Source organism: Macaca mulatta, chromosome 10, assembly GCF_049350105.2.
Source record: "Macaca mulatta isolate MMU2019108-1 chromosome 10, T2T-MMU8v2.0, whole genome shotgun sequence".
Taxonomy (NCBI): Eukaryota; Metazoa; Chordata; class Mammalia; order Primates; family Cercopithecidae; genus Macaca; species Macaca mulatta.
This window is the reverse complement of record NC_133415.1, coordinates 90555194-90575840: the sequence shown is the minus strand read 5'-3', so window position 1 is coordinate 90575840 and position 20647 is coordinate 90555194. Positions and strand designations below refer to the sequence as shown.

The window sequence follows — 20647 nt, the reverse complement described above, 5'->3', positions numbered from 1 at the left end:
CACAGCTTAAAATCCCTAACGGCTTCCTATTGTGCTAGGAATAAAGTTCAAAAATGTTAGGCTTCTCCCTCCTCCCGAAGCTGGCCCCTCTGTCCTTATCAACTATCCCCTCTTCACTCACCAAGCTCTGGCCATACATGACAAATCTGTTCCCACCTCAGAGTTTTTGTTTTGGCTTTTCCCTTGATCTTTACTGCTAGTCCCACAGCTCTTCATATGTCTGGATCTTCCTCATCATTTAGCTCACAGCTCAAATGTCACCTCTCAGAGAGGCCTTCTAGAAGCTTCCAAAATAAACAGCCACTGCTCCCTCAACACTGTTACATCAGCCTATTTTTCTCCTTCATGTTCCTATCTGAAATTATCTTGTTTGTATTTATCTAGTATGTGTTTGCTTGTTTAGGTATTGCTATTTATTGTCTGTCTTGCCTCCTTGGATGTAAGTTCCATAAAGACAAGGACTACAACTGTCTTGTTTAGCACTCTATTCCCAGTGTCTAGTATAATACCTTACATTTAGTAGGCATTTAATAAATACGTGTGGAATGATTAAAGAATGAGAGGTTCAATATGGAGCACTAATCCAAATGAAATTTGCTAACCCCCCCAAAATCTGGATTGTCTCACAGCCCGACTAGCAGCATATGTCACAATGCCCTAGAAACAATGGTAAATAACATCCTATTTCCTCACCAACCGCTGGTGAATGACTAGGAAACTATGGCAAAGGGTGATAAGACCGAGAAGGAGAACTCACAGACTGTCAAAGTTGCAGAACTGGAAAATCTGTAAGCTTCTCAAGCAGGGTTTTGCTCAAACTGTCCTTTCACAGGAGGATCAGATGGGTCAGATAACAGGCTAGGGCCAAAGGTTGGGTCTTACAGGTCCAGCTAGGGTAGGGTACACCATATGAGGCACACTGTATACGGCAGCTGCCGTCCCAACCATGCAGAGCCCTTCCTAATAGACTCTGGGTTGGGAGCCGGAGAGCACATGTACATACCCAAGCCCAAAAAAACTGGTATGTGTTGGAGGGGAGGGGAAAGGAGAGGTAGGATATGACAGAGAGCCAAGAGTCAGACACAAGACAAGAAGTGAGCAGAGGCATAAACTGGTGAAGAACAAGCATACAGCATCTCAGGTGACTGATACAATTAGATTTCACAGGCCTGTGGGTGTGTGTATTTGGATATAAGGCTGACTAAAAGATACAGGGTTTAGGCAATCAGACAGGTAAATGGCTACCCTCCAGAAAGATAAGTAATCATGAAAGAAAGGATCACCCCACAGAAGGCCAGGTTAAAGCCCCTATTTGTGAGTGCTAGTTTCTCTTGAAAGACTCATGATTAGTGGACAACAGCAATTGCTCAGATGTTCTCTAGACCCCAGGATGGCGGGGGGCGGAGGTGGGGAGGCGCAAAGAGATGCTAAAGGAAAAGCTACCCGGAAAATAAAGACTACTCAGGCTAAAATGATTTCTAGTATCTCGCAGACTTTGGAATCTAGCAACAGAGCTCTAAAATGTTTTGCAGTTCATCCAAAAATGACCAAGAATACTAATGCTTCATTCATCCAACAACTTCAACTTTTCAAAACACCATTAAAAGAAAAGGCAAAAAAGGCCTCAGAGGTTAGATAACTTATCAAACAAACAATAACACTAAGGAGTGACAGCTGACACCAAGGAAAAGAATGCAAACTACACAAAGTAGGCACAAGAACTCAAAATCCCTACCATTCCACAGTGCAGGAGTAAAAGCTTTCCACATTTCAAAAGGTCATGAGAGAATCCAGACACAACTAACATGTACATAGTGAGGCTCCTGAGATCACAGTGTGTCCTACTGAGAAAGGCAAGAATGTTTATGTTTTAGAAGGATCTTCATACAAAATGATGAAAAATGCATGTTCTGCACATGGAAAAGAGGAAGCATCATCATGGACACAGCACTGTCCTGAACCCCATTTTGTCACCAAATCATTGGGGTCCTAAAGTTATTCCCTCTCTGGGCTCTTTGGTTTACCCATGTGTACAAAGAAGCAGCTGGAATAGATCATCTCACCAATTAAAAGCTTCAGTTACCTGGAAAGTCTGTTTCTGAAGGGCACCACACTTTCCAAAGACACCAGAGAAACAAGAAGTTAGTACAATTCAATACAACCTGTGCCACCTTTCTTAAAAAAGGAACCTCATTATGGGCTTCTTTCAGCTACCACCCTCAATCAATCATAATGTCTTTTTCATGTCCTTGTTTATTGCTGAGTTTCACCATTCTGTTAATCCTTTCGCATCTTTACCTTCCCTTGCCCAACAGAGGTACTCCAGGCCAGAGCCCCTATTCCATGTTTCAGCTTCTCTGTGAATAACTGTGTAACCCTAAGATGCTCAAAAGTTTCCCTCATCATTAATCCTATTATGGAAGTATTGATGTTGACAGCGTCTGCTAAAAGATAACATGACAAACTATAGCTACAATTTGTTTCTTTTTATGCAAAGCTGAAAAGAAAATCGCATTCCAACATTATGTACCAGCAGAGGACTGATGTGCTGCTAATGTTTAACTCTATCAAGGATCCCAAAAGAAATTTTAAACTGAGATGCTCTTAACTGGAAATAAGGGATTCAAATAAAGAAATGTCATCAATCCTCAATTTTATGTATTAACAGAATGAGCACATGAATAATGCCAAACATGAAGCCAGAATCTGCAATAAAAATAATAATGCCAACAAAACTGTTCAATAATCAATCATGCCTGCTTTTGGAATAAAGTCAGATATATTCAGAGAGATGCATCATGATACTCTACTTGGTTTCAACTCCCTTTTTTTTTTTTTTTTTTGGACAGAGTCTTGCTCTGTTGCCAGGCTGGAGTGCAGTAGCGCGATCTCGGCTCACTGCAACCTCCACCTCCTGGGTTCAAGCAATTCTCCTGCCTCAACCTCCTGAGTAGCTGGGACTACAGGTGCACACCACCACACCCAGCTAATTTTTGTATTTTCAGTAGAGACGGGGCTTCACCATGTTGGCCAGGTCTCAATCTCTTGACCTCATAATCCGCCCACCTCGGCCTCCCAAAGTGCTGGGATTACAGGTGTGAGCCACTGCGCCCGGCCAGTTTCAACTCCTTCTCAGTTCAGCCACTCTAGATATTGCTGGGTAGCTAGCTGAAAGGAAGTCCAAAGAGCCAGTGCACATAATCTGCTTACAAGCAGCTGATAATCCAAAATGAGTTAAAAGATAGAAAGGCACTGCAGTAGTCTCACTAGATCCTTCACTGAATCCCAGGATGAAGAAAAGCTAATTTCCATTTACCAACCCACAATGGAGTTGGAGTTCTAAAGTTTAGGCTAAAGCATTTTTCAGATCAGTCACTGCTGGCATTCTATGGAAAAGAAACTAGTTCTGAACTACAAGCATACCTCATTTTTTTTTCCCCTTTGCAGATACTGTGTTTTTTACAAACTGAAGAGTTGTAGAAACCCAGCATCAAGAAAGTCTATCAGCCGGGTACAGTGGCTCACACCCGTAATCCCAACACTTTGGGAGGCTGAGGCAGGCAGATCACTTGAGTCCAAGAGTTTGAGATCAGACTGGGCAACATGCCAAAACCCCATCTCTACAAAAACCACAAAAAAATTAGCTGGGCGTGGTGGCACACACCTGTAGTCCCAGCTACTCTGGGATTGCTCGAGCCCAGGAGGTCAAGGCTGCAGTGAGCCATGATCCCACTGCTGCACTCCAGCCTGGGCAATAAAGCAAGACTCTGTCCCCAGAAAAAAGAAAAAGAAAGTCTATCGCTGCCTTTTTTCCAAAATCATGTGTTCACTTCATGTCTGTGTCACACTTCGATGATTATTGCAGTGTTTCAAACTCTTTCATTATTATCATATCTGTTATGATAATCTGTGATGGGTGATCTTTGATATTACTACTTTCTTTTCGGGTACCACAAACCACGCCCATGTGAGACAGCGAACTTAATCAATAAATGTGTGCGTTCTGACTGCGTCAACCAGCCTTTCCCCTTTCTCTTTCCTCAGGTCTCCCTATTCTCTGAGACATAACAATACTGAAATTAATTAATTACCCTACAATGGCCCCAGGTGTTCAAGTGAAAGAGTCTCACATCTCTCACTTTAAATCAAAAGCTATACATGATTAAGCTTTAGTGAGGAAAGGATGTTGGAAGTGGTAATGGGCCGAAAGCGAGGCCTCTTATACCAGACAGAAAAGTGTGAATGCAAAGGAAAAGCTGTTGAAGGATATTAAAAGTGCTACTCCAGTAAACATATGAATAGTAAAAGAGCTAAAGAGCCTTACTGCTTATATGGAGAAAGTCTTAGTGCTCCAGATAGAAGATCAAACCAGTCACAACATTCTCTTGAGCCAAGCCTAATCCAGAGCAAGGCCCTAACTCTCCTCAATTCTATGAAGGCTAAGAGAGGTGAGGAGGCTGCACACGAAGTTTGAAGCTAGCAGAGTCTTATTCATAAGGCTTAAGGAAAGAAGCCACTTCCATAACATGAAAGTGCAAGGTGAACCCAGAAGTGCTGATGTAGAAGCTGCAGCAAGTTAATCAGAAGAATTAGCTAAGATCATTGATGAAGGTGGCTACACTAAACAACAGATTTTCAATGTAGACAAAACAGCCTTCTGTTGGAAGAAGAGGCCATCTAGGATTTTCACAGCTACAGAGGAGAAGTCAATGCCTGGTCTCGAAGCTTAAGGACAGGCTGATGCTCTTGTTAGGGACTAATGCAGCTGGTGACTTTTAAATTGAAGCCAATGCTCATTTTCCATTTTGAAATCCTAGGACCCTTGGGAATTATGCTAAATCTACCCTGCCTGCATTCTAGAAATGGAACAACAAAGCCTGGATGACAGCATATCTGTTTATAGCATTGTTTACTGAATATTTTAAGCCCACTGTTAAGACCTACTGCTCAGGGAAAAAAAAAAAAAAAATTCTTCAAAAATATTGCTGCTCACTGCCAATGCATCTGGTCACCCAAGAGCTCTGATGGAGACGTACAAGGAGATGAATGTTATTATATGCCTGCAAACACAGCATCCATTCCACAGCCCATGGATCAAAGAAGAGTTTCAACTTTCAAGTCTTATTATTAAATATTTAAGAAATGCATTCATAAGTTCATAGCTGCCATGGATAGTGATTCTTCTGATGGATCTGGGCAAAATAAATTGAAAACTTTCTGGAAAAGATTCATCATTCTAGATGCCATCAAGAACATTCATGATTCATGGGAGGAGGACAATATATTAACATCAACAGGAGTTTAGAAGAAGTTGATTCCAATCCTCCTGGATGTCTTTGAGGAGTTCAAGATTTCAGTGGAAGAAGTAACTGCAGATGTGGTGGAAACAGCAAGATAACTAGAATTCAAAGCACAGCCTGAAGATGCGACTGAATTGCTGCAATCTCATGATCAGACTTGAATGGATAAGGAGCTGTTTCTTAAGGATGAGCAAAGAAAGTGGCTTCTAGAGATAAACTCTACTCCTAGTGAAGATGCTGTGGACATTGTTGAAATGACAACAAAGGATTTAGAATATTACATGAACTTAGATGATAAAGCAGCAGCACAGTTTAAGAGAACTGACCCTAATTCTGAAAAAAGTTCTACTGTGGGTAAAATGCTATGAAACAGCACAGCTTGCTACAGAGAAATCTTTCAAGAAAGGAAGAGTCAACAGATGGAGCAGACTTCACTGTTGTCTTAAGAAATTGCCACAGCTACCCCAGCCTTCAGCAAACACCACCCTAATCAGTCAGCAGCCAGCAAGAGCAGGCAAGACCCTCCATCCACCAGCAAAAAGATGACAACTTGCTGAAGGCTCAGGTGTCGGTTAGCAGTTTTTAACAACAAAGCATTTTTAATTAAAGTATGCACATTGTTTAGACATAATACTATTCCACACTTATTAGGCTTCAGTATAGTGTAAATAGAACTTTAATATGCACTGGGAAACCAAAAAATTCATATGACTTGCTTTACTGGAGTGGTCTGGAACCAAACCCTCAATATCTCCAAGGGATGCCAATATTCAGCTGAAATACTAAAGAGCTAAATGGCTGGCCTTGGAGAAGGTAAAAGCAGTATCAGAATTCCTACTGCATCTTCTCCTAATTCCAATTTCTCTACAGCTACACAAGACTTAGACCAAAGTCAACTACTTCCTTTAGGACGCTAAGGGGAAAAAAAGACAAAGGAAGGAGCAATTTGTAAATGAGATTCTTGGAGCTAGAAAATAGGAAAACTGAGATATCTTAGTAATATTTAAAGAGACCAGGGGAAAATAATTACTGTGGTGATAACATAATTCTTGATATCAATGGCTGCTAACTGTGGTGGAATAAGGTTGTATTTTAACCTACTGTGAACATTTCTATACTGTGGCACGTATGGGCAACAAACTGTTCTCACTTGTTTGTATAGGATCCTGAACCTTAATCTCCAAGGGACCAATGACCTTGGGAATACTGAGGCAGCTTTATAGAATTAAATTTAAAAAAAATTTTTTCGCCATGTTGCTGTAGCATGTGTGTTCTTAGTAATGAGATGAATAATGAAAATTAATGGCTAACACTTACTGGGCACTCACTATGTGTCAGGCACTGTACTACTTAACACTATCCAAATTGTCTCATTTAATCCTTTTTTTAAGAAAGATGGGAAAGCAGAATTTTTTTAAAAGATGGTTGGGCTGAGATAGACACTATTATACAATCTCTATTTTAAAGATGAAGACCTGAGGCTTAAAAAGGTTAATTAACGGACCCAAGGTCACACAGCTAGCAAGCAACAGAGCTGGGATTCCAATGCAGGCCGTCTGACCCAGAGCTCACGCTCATGCACTACGCTAAACATTAAGGGATGCCTAACAGGCTTTGAAGTATTTTCTCCAACAGTGCTGACAAGCTATTGTGAACCATCCACATTCTCCAGTGAAGTCGTTTTTATATGGGAAAACTTCTCTACTGGGTTAAACTTTATAAATTCAATCCCTCAATTTAAACAACGACAACTACTGAGAGATTGCAGAAAGGCATAGCTGTCTTCATCAAATTCACCTTCAAAATTAGCGAGGCAGCTTAGTAAGAAGACCTGTCTCCAAGGAAGCTGAACTAGGTAGGACTGAAGTCTATGACTGAAGAACAGTGTCCTCTGTTGGCCTCTGTTGGATCTCGACTTGCCAATATGAGATTCACAATGGTAAAAGTGAGACCACCCAGGAGGCTACTTACTTGACAAAGTCTTCTTTTTTTTCTTTTTTAAGACAGAATCTAGCTCTGTCACCCAGGCTGGAATGCAGTGGTGTGATCACTGCTCATTGCAACATCAATCTCCTGGTCTCAAGCAATCCTCCCACTTCAGCATCCCCAGGAGCTGAGATTATAAGTGCGCACCTCCAAGCCCAGCTAATTTTTTTTTCTTTCTTTTTTTTTTTTTTTGAGACGAGGTCTCACTGTGTTGCCCAGGCTGGTCTCAAACTCCTGAGCTCAAGAGATCCTCCCACGTCAGTCTCCCAAAGTGATGGGATTACAGGTGTGAACCCCTACACCCTGTTGACAAAGTCTGAAGAGTCTACACTAAGGTGGTGGTGGTTGGAACAGAAAGGAAGGGATGGAGAGAAGACTCCTGAAGATGCAGCGTTCCCTCCATAAAGCCTTTCCCAGCTTCCCAGCGGCAGCGCTGCTTGTGCCTTTGTGCTACCACATCTTGTTCATGGCTCCATAACAGCACTGACAGCACTGACACTCTGTACTTGGATTTCAAATCTGGGATATACCCCCATTAGACTGCAGGCTCCAAGAGAGCAAAAACTGTGAGTTAATCATTTTCATATCCTAACACCTTCTTTATTCTGAGAGAGAGGCAGGCTCTGTGCTCATGAGACTGTACAACCCATGAAGAAAAGAACCACGGCCGGGCGTGGTGGCTCACACGTGTATTCCCAGCACTTTGGGAGGCCCAGGCGGGTGGATCGCCTGAGGTCAGGAGTTCGAGACCAACCTGACCAACATGGAGAAACCCTGTCTCTACTAAAAATACAATTATTAGCCAGGTATGGTGGCATATGCCTGTAATCCCAGCTACTTGGGAGGCTGAGGTAGGAGAATCGCTTGAACCCAGGAGACAGAGGTTGCAGCAAGCCAAGATCGTGCCACTGCACTGGGCAACAAGAGCGAAACTCTGTCTCGGGGGAAAAAAAAAAAGTAAAGAAGCTTGTCTTTCATCTTTGAGCCCTTTCATCTTTGAGAAACAGCTCCAAGGCTCTTTTCAAGTCTGCTGAATGTCAACACCCCTGACTAAAATGCAAAGTTGGCCATGGGGATAGGCAGGGGAGGAAGCAGAGAATTATGTGATATCTGAACATTTGGCCAGAATGTTCAGTACACACATGAAACGTTAATCAGGGATGGTGAACTAAGAGCTGTCTGCAAAAAGATGCCAAAAGGAGAAGATTCAATGAGTTCTTCTAAAATGATGAAGAAGAGGGTTACAGAGTCAAATTCTAGTGAAGATTCCAGAATAAGGAGGCCCAAGAAAATCTTTGGCAAAAGACAGCACTGACAACTTCAAGAATGTAGGTTCTGAACATTCTACAAAATAGCTGTCCAGTACTCTTCAACATCAAAGACAAGGGAAGACTAAGGAAATATGACAAACATTATGTGGGATCCTGGATAGAAATCTGGAGCAAAAAAATGACCAGACATCTCTGATGACATCTGAATTAAGGGTGCAGTTTAGTTACTAGTATTACACAAATGTTAATTCCCTAGTTTTGATCTTTACATAATGGTTACACAAGATGTTAACTTTAGGGGAAGCTGGATGAGGATTATATGGAAACTCCACTATTTTAATAATTTTTTCTAAGTTTAAAATTCAAAATAAAAAGTTAAAAAGCAAAGAATGTAGGTTTTGTAGCAAGAGTGGCAAGATATGATAATAAGGAAGAGGAAAATGAGTAAGCAACTGAAGTATCAGATGTGAACCCAATTTTCTTGAAGTCTGACATGAAAGCACAGAGATGTAAGCCAACAAGCTAACAAGATAGTAGAGCAAGAGCTTTCCAGAAGGGGAAACTACCAGGGCATATACAAAGGCATGCCTTCACAGATGACATATACTAGTCTACAGTTTAGTAAAGAATGTGTGTAAAAAGACATATAAATAGAATGTGTTTTGTAAGTGTGAGAAGAATGGGCCAGAAAAAAGAGATGATGAGAAGAATGCAAAGGGAGGAAGTGACCTTAAGGAAAAAAATTCCTCATGAGATGAAAGAGAAAAACAGTCTGAAATGTTATCAATGAGAATAGTTCTGTATCCTTATCTGTTATAGTCATACTTCCAACAAAAAGTAACTTCAAAATGTACTAAACTGACATGCAAGAAGAGCCTATATAATATGACTTCATGATTAGAATCACATTCTTAGGGCTACTGGGAGGAGGCCTTCACAGAATGAAGGATGTATCTGAGCACCAGTTTTCAGATTTTCAGTAATGTTTCTTATACACACAACAACAACCACCAAAAAACCCATAAAACAGAAAAACTCAATTACGAAATTACAACTACTACTTTATGAGACACACAATAATACAAATGATAAACTCACACAAGAAAAAAAAATAATGCTTATTAAAGCAACCTTGAACTAGTCTTTTATATACCTACTAGATGAGTGGAAAAAATAAATTATGACAACTAGTTCTATCAAGATTGTAATAAAACTGGGGCCAGCCACAGTGGCTCACACTTGTAATCCCAGCACTTTGGGAGACTGAGGCAGGAGGATAGCTTAAGACCAGCCTGGACAACATACAGAGACCCTGATTCTATTTTTTTAAAAAGATTGTAATAAAATTGGAACACACACAAACAGTATACTGTTAGCACTGTAAAACAACCAATGATTCATTCCACGTGAGTACGACGTATTGCGCCACACATCTGCAGCTGAGATGACCCCCATCGTCTCCGGCCACTCCCTGCTTTTTACCCATTGCTGCATTTACCCAATGCTCTGAACATATCACTCCCCTGCTTTTGCTCTTAATAACCCCAGTCAAGAATCACTGTCCCCAGTGTCCTTTACCACCCACAGAATCCCTACTCATTCATCAAGGCTAGGATTCCAGTGTCATCTCCCTTTTCTTCAATGACCAAACCAAATCCATCCCCATCAATACATCCCCTTTCCATACCCAATCCTTCCTTCCATTGTGCTCCCATAATACTTTTATTCATACAGTTAGTTTTTTAAATGTCTGTCTTGCTCCTTACATTATGAATTCTTCTTTAATGTCCATGGTCCATGTCATAATAATTTTAGTGCATGCAATACTTGGTACAGGAGATGGCACATGGTAATTACTAATGACAGATGGGAAGGAAAAAAATGCTACATGAACAAAGCACTTCACTACAATGCTATCTCCAAGAACAAAAACCAGAAAACCACCTAAATATCCAATTATAGAAGAGCAATTTAGGGAAAATGGTCTATCACTCAAGCAAAAAGTATGCAAATATTAAAAATAGCATGAAGGCTATGTAGAAACGCAGAAAATATTCCTGGCAATGTTAAATTAAAAACATAGAACACAAAATAGTATATATGTAATGGTTCCAGCCTCACAAAATACGTAAGGACTCTGGGAACAGAAAAATATTGATTGAATTAGGGTAATAGTTTTCCTGCTTCTCAAGTACTTTCTTTAATACTATTTCTATCCCTTTATTACCGTTCACAATTTTATTTCAAAAGAAAAGACTAAGAGGGGGAAAGGAGCAAGTTTAGATATTTCTGTAAGCTCCTGCAATCCAAGAGATATGCTAAGATATTACTGATAGAGGACAAGAGGAGTGGGTGTCTGCAATATCACCAAAACCAAGGGTCCCTGAACCCAATTTGCCTCAAAAAGAATACCTCTCATGTCACAAGCCACACTAAATGTGAATTCTTTATTGGAAAACTTCAGAGGTAAGAACTTTTTCTAGACATCTGTGGAATTAGATTTAATGAGAGTGCCCTGGAGTTCATACACGCGTCTATGCCAGCAGAAACTTCTCAGCCAAGGTACTGCTGGGCACACTTCTTGATGAGATGTCTAAGCCTGAAGGCATCAAAAAAGTACATTTCCATATTGGGAACATAACTGGTTTCCTCTTGAAGACTTTTTCCACCACCTCCTGCCCATATTGTAATTCTCCTATCTCCTCAAATGAATAGTTAACGTATGTCAAGGATATACGGCATATACTGAGGCGCTGAGTGCCTATCTCTATTACTTGTAGAAGAACCAATCTCAGCAGAAAATTGGAATCTCCCCACCAAGTTGCCTCAAAAATGAAAAGTAGTAAGCACCCAAAAAATGTTAAATACTTTAAATAAACATTTCTTGACACTGTATGATATTTTTCCTGGCTGAGTCTCTGAATTTTAGATACAGCATCCATCTTAGTCTCTGAATTTTGGAAATGAAAAGAACCAGAAGTCATATCGCCCAGTCTCCTCATTTTACAAGTGACTGGAAAAAAAAAAAAAAAAGATGTACAGAAAAGGAAAGTGACTTGTCCTGAGTCACCCAGATAAGTAATGATAAAAGTGGGATTAAAACCCAAATCTCCCAGATTCTCAGCCCCACTCAGTCTACCACATGAAGCGTTTTTATCCCTTGAAATCTCTGGAGCCCCAGTCTAAATAATTAGTACCACAGAATTTTAAAGCTAGAAGGGGCCTCAGAGAGAGTTGCGTACTTAATCCCCTCATTAGGCATATGAGGAAACTGAGGCCCAGGAAGATTAAGTGATTTGCTCTCAATATCTTGAATGGCAGGGAAAAAGTATAACTTAAGCTCAAAAATCTGCAAACCAATGCCCACAAGAGGGGAGGAGTATGTCTCAGCTGGGGAAAAATTGTTCAAGGAAGGTAGATCATTTCAGACCAGGGGATCACAAAGTACAGCGTCAGCATCACCTGGGATCTGGTTAGAAATGCAGAATCCAAAGTCCCACAGGAGACTGAATCAAACTCTAGGGATGGGATGTTTAAATCAGACAATTTTGTTCCTTTATGTCCCCAAGAAGCAAACTTCAGTGGTCGTGCTGAGTCCACTTTGTAAATGATAACTATAACCAAAGGCTCATTAGATGAACGCATTCTTTGACATGTGGACTATACCTCAACTTTAAAAAGTTTTCAAATCTGAAAACAAAATGGAAAACTACCTCTGGGTGTTCAGTTGGCTTCAGTTCTGGCCCTGCTCCTTACTGGCTGTCTGGCCTTCAGCAGGCAGCTTAATCGCCCTAGCTTGAGTTTCCTTTCCTATAATACAGGCATGCTGCCGACCTCAGAGGTCATGTTGAGAATTAAATGTGATAACTTGTCTGAAAACACTTTGGTTCTGCATCTGGCATACAGCAGGCAGGCAGTACGGCACAGTAGTTAGGAGCTCCAACTATGAAGGAAGACTGCCCAGGTACCCTGGCCTTCCTCTACCTGGCTAGACGCCTTAAGGTAGGTGCTTTTTTTGTACCTCAGTTTCCTTATCCGTACAACAGGGATTAACAACAGTACCTTCCTCATAGGGTTGTTATGAGGATTTAGATAGATTATGCTGGTTAGTAAAGCATCTTTCATGTCTACAAAATGTTACTGTTTTCAAGGAGTTTTTTTGTTTGCTTGTTTGTTTTTCATTTTTGAGACAGGGTCTCACTCTGTCACCCAGGCTAGAGCAGTGGCGTGATCTTGGCTCAGCATAACTTCTGCTTCCCAGGCTCAAGTAATCCTCCCTCCTCAGCCTCCTAAGTAGCTGGGACCACAGACACACACCACCACGCCCAGCTAATTTTTATACTTTTTGTAGAGACAGGTTTTCACCATGTTGCCCAGGCTGGTCTGGAACTCCCGGACTCAAGCGATACGCCTGCCTCGGCCTCCCAAAGTGCTGGGATTACAGGGGTGAATGACCACGCTTGGCCTCAAAGAACTTTTGCATCCATAAACTCACGACTTTCTGCAAGAGGATGGGTGCAACCGATTATGAACTAGATTCCAGACTTCACCATCTTTTAGGAACAGGAAGAGGGACATGGATCTTACAAAAAGGAAACTGAATGAACAGAACACAAGGGGATTGTACAGAGCTGGAAATAAGGAGACCAGGATTCTGAGATAAGGCCAGGTGGTATAAGGAAGCCAGGGCCTCAGTAAGGTCCTGAGGTAGATTTTGGGACCGGTGCTGCTTTCCAAGCCTTAGACCATAATTCTGAATTTGGGTTCTGAAACTTAGCCTTGAATTGAGGATATTTCGCTGAGCAAAGGCCCAGAGCTGGTTTTTGGTGCCTAACAGGTGGGCCTCTCACCTCTCGAATGGCTCTGGCCGGTCAATTAGCCAAAGTGGGGAACTTGCGATAGGGAAGGAGACGCTCCTGGCTGGCCAGCTGGACGTGAGCATGCCCACCCTAGGCTGGCGAGATGAAAGTGCTCTCCAGTAGCAGACTTAGGAGGTTTCAGCCCTGTCACCCAGTTCAGTTCAGTATTGTCAACCTGAATTAAATGAGTTCCACTATTGTAGTTCCTTATTGTGCAACCAACATATTTGCATTTTAAAACTCTTAGGTTGAATCCTCAGAAAATGTAAAGATAAAGGCCAAGATCCAGGATAAGGAAGGCAAGTAAAGTTTTGTAGTTCAGGAAAATTAGCCTGTGGCAAGCCCAATCTACCTGCAGGCGCTAGGCATATTTGCTCTTGGTGAGGGGGAAAGGGGTCAGATTGACAAAGTGAAATACTTCTGGAATAACACAATAAACAAGTGTTGATGATCAAGAAGCAAAGCTACCTAGATTCGAATCCTTGAAGTACATTTCACTTGTGTGAATTTGGACATGTTTTTTATTCTCTATACCTATTCCCTCACCTTTAAAATGAAGGTTCCTATATTAACATATTCAGTACTGTCATTAAGATTAAATGTGGTAAGATGCGTAAACACTAAAAAATAGTAATAAGGAGATCAGGATTCTAGTTTCAACTCTGGCCACCACCTTGGCCCACAACCTCAGGTGAGTCCCTTTATCAGACTAAGGTTCACTTTTCATCTGTGAACAAGTGGGTTGAATGAAGCTACCTACTGTAGCTCTCAAAAGTCAAGGTCTTTATCATGGCCCACAAGGAAGGCCTACACAGTCTTGTCACATGCCTACATCTTCAACTTTGTCACTTACCATTCCCCTGCTCACTTCCCATGTTTCAGCTACATGGATCCTCCTTCTGGTCCCCTACGAGGCTGCACCAGCTTCTACCAATAGCCTATGTCCATATTTGCTGTTCTCGCTGCCTCCATCATTCTGCTCCCTTCACATGACTAGCTCCCTCTCAACCTTCAGTCCTTTAATATCCTTTCCTCTGTGTCCTTCCTCAAACACATTACATAAAGTAAAAGGTCTTGTCCCCAACTCCCAAGGGTTATTTTCTACTGGAGTGCTGTCCAATAAAAATACAACAAAAGCCACAAACAAAACACCTAACTTTACATTTTCTTTTTTCTTTTTCTTTTTTTTTTTGAGACAGAGTTTCACTGTTGTTGCCCAGGCTGGAGTGCAATGGGATGATCTCAGCTCACTGCAACCCCCATCTCCCAGGTTCAAGCGATTCTCCCGCCTCAGCCTCCCAAATAGCTGGGATTACAGGCATGCATCACCACGCCCGGCTAATTTTTAATATTTTTAGTAGAGACAGGGTTTCTTTTTTTCTTTTTTTTTTTTTGGAGACAGAGTCTTACTCTGTCTCCCAGGCTGGAGTGCAGTGGTGCGATCTCGGTTCACTGCAAGCTCCGCCTCCCAGGTTCACACCATTCTCCTGCCTCAGTGTCCCCAGCGGCTGGGACTACAGGTGCCCGCCACCATGCCCGGCTAATTTTTTTGTATTTTTAGTAGAGACGGGGTTTCACTGTGTTAGCCAGGATGGTCTCAATCTCCTGACCTCGTGATCCGCCCGCCTCGGCCTCCCAAAGTGCTGTGATTACAGGCGTAAGCCACCGCGCCTGGCCAGCGAGACAGGGTTTCTTCATGTTGGTCTGGCTGGTCTCAAACTCCCGACCTCAGGTGACCCGCCCGCCTCGGCTTCCCAAAGTGCTGGGATTACAGGCATGAGGCACCACACCTGGCCCACTTTACATTTTCTAGTAGCCACATTTTAAAAGTTTTTAAAAAGGCAACACCAATTTTAATAATATATTCTCTTTAATCCAATACATCCTAAGTGTTATTTATTCAACATGTAATCAGCATAAAAGTTAAGATACTGTACATTATTTTCATGTGGCCAGTGGCAATGGCTCACACCTGTAATCCCAGCACTTTGGGAGGCTGAGGCTGGCAGATCACCCGAGGCCGGGAGTCAAGACCAGCCTGACCAACATGGAGAAACCCCATCTCTACTAAAAATACAAAATCAGCCAGGCATGGTGGCGCATGCCTGTAATCCCAGCTACTCAGGAGGCTGAGGCAGGAGAATCGTTTGAACCCGGAAGGCAGTGGTTGTGGTAAGCCGAGATCACGCCATTGCACTGCAGCCTCGGCAACAAGAGCAAAACTCCAACTCAAAAAAAAAAGATATTGTACATTATTTTCATACTAAATCGTTGAAATCCAGTGTGTATTTTACACATGTAGCAGATCTAAATTCGAAACTAGTCACATTTTAAGTGTTCAAGAATCACATGTGCCTAGTGGCTACTATACCCAGCAGTGCAATTGTATAGCATCCTCTGCTATATTCCCTTCCTAGCACTCACCACAATCTGAATGTCTTGTTTACTTATTATCTTGTAACTTCCCACCAGATGCTCCACAAAGGCAAGAATCTTGTCTTTTATTCAGTGTTATATATACTCAGCGGATAGACTGCCTTGAACACAGTAGGTGTTCAATATATATTTGTTGAGCAAATGAATGAACCTTTTCTAGCTTTAACGGGCTAGCCATTCTAGAAATTCCAAGCGGGCATACAATCACTCATTTAATAACTTGCCTATTTCCCTTCGTCTTTCACTATCAATTAAACTGTCTTTAAAAGAAAAATCTCTTGGCTATATAGCTCCCCATGCTGAATTGTGCTTTCCCATGATGTCTTAAGTGTCCAGGGTCAATTTCTTGTATGTTGGCTGAGGGAGTGGTATGAAAATAACTGCTAATATTTACTGAATGTTTACTCTTTGGCAAGCATTGTCTAAACACTTTACATTTCTCAACAGCTTCACAACAGCCCTCTGAGGCAGCTACTGTCATTGTCCCCCATTTACAGATGAGGAAACCAACGCACAGAGAAGTTACGTATTTTGTTCAAGGTTACAGCAGCCAGTTAGTAGCAAAACAGAGATTGCCAGCAACCTAGGGGTCCAGACTCACGGTTCTTAATCACCTATTCTTGATTGCAGAGCTGTCCAACAAAAATATAAGCTGAACTATATATGTGATTTTGAATTTTCTAGTAAACACATTAAAATGTCAAGAGGAGCAGTTAAAATTGGTTTTAAACATATTTTATTGGCTGGGTGTGGTGTGTGGTGGCTCATACCTGTAATCCCAGCACTTTGGGAGGTCAAGTGGGAAGAATGCTTGAGGCCAGGAGTTTGAGACCAGCCTGGGCAACATAGCAAGACCCTGTCTCTATAAAAAATTTAAAAATCAGCCAAGCATAGTGATGCCCCACCTGCAGTCCTAGCTACTTGGGAGGATACCTTAGACCCAGGAGTTTGGGGCTACTGTGAGCAATGATCATGCCACGGCACTCCAGCCTGGGCGACAGAGCAAGATCCTGTCTCTAAATAACAAAATAAAATTTTTAAAATTAAGTATATTTGATTTCACCCATTATCCAAAATATGATCATTTAATCAATATGACCAATAACCAATGTAATTGATATAATCAGTACGACCATGTTATCAATATAAAAATTTTACTTTTTCCATACTAGCCTCCAACCCAAATGTGACTTTACACTTACAGTACTTCTCAATTCAGACTAGTCACATTTCAAGCAATCAACAGCCTATGTGGCTAGTGGCTATCACATTCGGCAATGCAGCTCTACTGCCCCTCACAATGACCCTCCTATGGAATCAAAGCGGGGGAAAAACTTTGGGGTGGAAGTCAGTACGCCTGAGCTCAAATTCCAGCTCCTTGTTTCTGAGTGACTTTGGACAAGTCCTTTCTGCTCTCTAGGTCCCAAACAGTCTCCCCACAAGTATCCTAGCCAAGGGGGACCCTGAGCAAGATTCCTAGAAACTCGTTCCATGCTAGAATTCCCAACATCTCCTCCAAATCGCAGTAAACACAAGCACAGCTTTCCACACTTTAAACCCAGCTTTCATATACATCAGTTTACGGTACAGTCCTCAAACAACCCTACTAAGGCAGTTATTAGTGTCTCCACCATATAGATACAAAAACTTCGTTCAAAGAGGGGGGGAATGACTTGTCCAAAAGCCACACAGCCAGTCAGTGGAGAAGCTGGAGATCAAATCCAAGAGGGATCAGGGCGCTCCCACCGCCGCCACCACCATCACCTCAATGACTGGGGGGACATGAGAGCTGAGAGGACATGGTTGTGAAAAAAGGATAGTCCGGGGTTTCAGAGGAGTTTCAGGGAACCAGGTCCCAGGGTGAGGAAGAGGAGGTGAAGGGTTCAGGTCTTGAGAAGGGATGAATCGAAAGGGCCCAGGAGGGCTTCGGGGAGGAAAGGAAAACGAAGGGCTGAGACCCCGGGTGGCATGAGAAGTTGGAGGGCCCGGGAGTGAGACGAGAGGAGGTGAGATGAAGGGGCTCTGGCCCCTGCGACCCCTGCCGAGGTGAGAACGCGGTCGCTCGGCCCTCCCTGCCCCTCATACCTGGTAGCTCAGAAGTTCGCCCACGTCCATGGTACCCGGCCCAGCAAATACTCCGGTTCCCTGCACTCACTCCCAGACTGCGGGCCCGTCAGCGGCTGCTCCAGCCACACTGCCGTAAAGTGCGGCGAGCGGGGCCGCAGAGCCAATAGGGCAAAAGTGTGCGCGACAAGCGAGGCGGCCACACCGCGGTAAAAGGACGCGCCGCCGTAAAGCGCGCTGCATTTGGAACAGGGTTGCTTCCGCCTGGAGCCTGAGGGGGCGGGGGCGGAGGCTTAGAGGAGGGATGGGAGGGGAGAGCAGGGAGCAGAAGAAACCAAACTTGAAGGCGTTCCCCCCATGTCCAGGGCGGAGCGCCGGGTGCTTGGTGTGTGCTCTCGCGAGCTTCCAGTCATTTATCCTCATTTCACAGAAAATGAAACTGACGCTGCCAACTGCACCTTCCGGCACTTTACACATTAGCCACATGTGGCTACCTAGCGCTTGAGATATGGCTACTCTGAAGTGAGATGTGCCATAAGTGTAAATAAAATTCACACCAGATTTCTAAGACTTTTATTGATTACAGGTTGAAATGATATTTTGGATATATTGGGTCAAATTCATATATTATAAAATGATTTTTACCTGTTTCTCTTTACTTCTTAAATGTGGTTGGTAGAAAATTTTTAATTACACATATGGCTCTCATTTGTGGTTCCCACTAATTTCTGTCAGGTGGTGCTGGCTCAAAAAGTGGCTTGTCCCAAGGCTATACAACTATTACTGGCTGAGAAACTGTTGGTGATCACATGTCCCTCTCTAGGCTTGTGTCTGTTCATCCATGCAAAGTCTAACGGTCACTAGATGATTGCTACCCAGGTGATATAAAAAGGTTTCTGGAGGAGAAAGTTAAACAAGATCAGAGTGCACCTGGGACTTAAGGCTCCATCTTCAAAGGAAATTAAACCTCCTTCCATAAGCCCCTGCCCTTTATATTTATACTTATATTTATATATTATATTTATATGCCCTTCATATTTATAATTTTGGTCCCCATCCCATCTCCACTGGCTCCAATTTACAGAAATTATTCTTATTCCTCAAAATGACGAATCCTTTCCCCTTCTGCCTGGCCATCAGCCCCACACCTCATCCAACTCTCTCATCTTTCAGGTCTCAAATGTCACTTTCTTAGAATGGCTTCTTCAACTCACCCTCAGTCCAAGCAAGCAACCTCTGTCCTCATTATTCTTTTTCCAAGTACCTTCTCCACTACATATATATATCTCAGTCTATCATTTTGTGCTTAATGGTTAACTATTTGTTTCTTGACAGCCTCATTTACTGGACTGCAAGCTCCATGCAAGCAGGACATGTGTATGTCATGTTCACCACTGTATCCCCCGAGCCTAGTACAGTACCTGGTAGAGGGCGAGGTTTCATAATGGGCCTTGTGTGCCATGGTAAAGAGATTGGATTTTGACTAGGCGTGGACGGGCGTGGTGGCTCATGCCTGTAATCCCAGCATTTTAGGAGGCCAAGGTGGGCAGATCACTTGAAGTCAGGAGTTTGAGACCAGCCTGACCACCATGGTGAAACCTCATGTCTACTAAAAATTACAAAAATTAGCTGGGCATGGTGGCACGTGCCTCTACTTGCGAGGCTGAAGCAGGAGAATCGCTTGAACCCAGGAGGCAGAGGCTGTAGTGAGCTGAGATTCCACCACTGCACTCCAGCCTGGGTGACAGAGCAAGACTCTGTCTCAAAAAAAAAAAAAAAAAAAGAAAAAAAAGAGAGAGAGAGAGGGAGAGAGGTTGGATTTTATGCTAACAGCATAAGGAAAGTTTTAAGCAAGGTAGTTTTGTGATTGGGCTTATGTTTTTAAAGGATCACCTATGCAATCTGCATTGAATTGAGTTTATTTGGGTGTCTTCTCCCCTCCTACTTATATTCTATCAGAAGATAGACTGTGCCGGGCCGGGCGTGGTGGCTCATGCCTGTAATCCCAGCACTTTGGGAGGCCGAGGCGGGCAGATCACGAGGTCGGGAGATCAAGATCATCCTGGCCAACATGGTGAAGCCCCGTCTCTACTAAAATGCAAAAAATTAGCCGGGTGTGGTGGCACGCGCCTGTAGTTCCAGCTACTCGGGAGACTGAGGCAGGGGAATAGCTTGAACCAGGGAGGTGGAGGTTGCAGTGAGCCGAGATGGCGCCACTCCAGCCTGGCGACAGAGCAAGACTACGTCTCAAAAAAACAAACAAACAAACAAAAAGAATATAGACTGTGCCTTGTTCAGGTAGACAGGAAAGAGTAATGGTGAGGGTGTACCCTTCAGACTGAGCCCCCTGTGTTCTAGTTCATGGTATGTTAATGCCAACTTGCATAGACAGGTTTACAAAAGCCCATGGTTAAATTTGCAGGAAACTTGCAAGCTGATTGACACCAGGTTGATAGCTTGAAATCAGCCATGCTAGGAGTATTTATACAATGTAAATCAGCAAATGCTACAAATCAGGGTTGTTAATGTTGTGTTTCCAGAGAGCCACTTGTAGGGTTTTTTTGTTTTTTTGTTTACTTTTGAGACAAGCTCAGGCTTTATCACCCAGGCTGGAGTGCAGTGGCGGGATCTCAGCTCACTGCAACCTCCCCATCTCAGGCTCAAGCCCACCTCAGCCTCCCAAATAGCTGGGACTACCGGCGTGTGCCACCGTGCCTGGTTTATTTTGTTG

At 42.8% G+C, this 20647-nt stretch overlaps 1 protein-coding gene across 1 annotated transcript in view; it reads right to left on the bottom strand.

Annotated features, from left to right (window-relative positions):
- The window catches only part of CTNNBL1 (catenin beta like 1), a 177131-nt gene extending 159092 nt beyond the window's left edge, over positions 1-18039 (bottom strand). The window contains exon 1 of the mRNA NM_001261665.1: positions 17938-18039. Coding sequence (NP_001248594.1) covers positions 17938-17967 — 30 coding nt within the window. The 5' untranslated portion in view covers positions 17968-18039. The remainder of the gene's footprint in view (positions 1-17937) is intronic.
- Positions 18040-20647: the final 2608 nt, after the last annotated feature.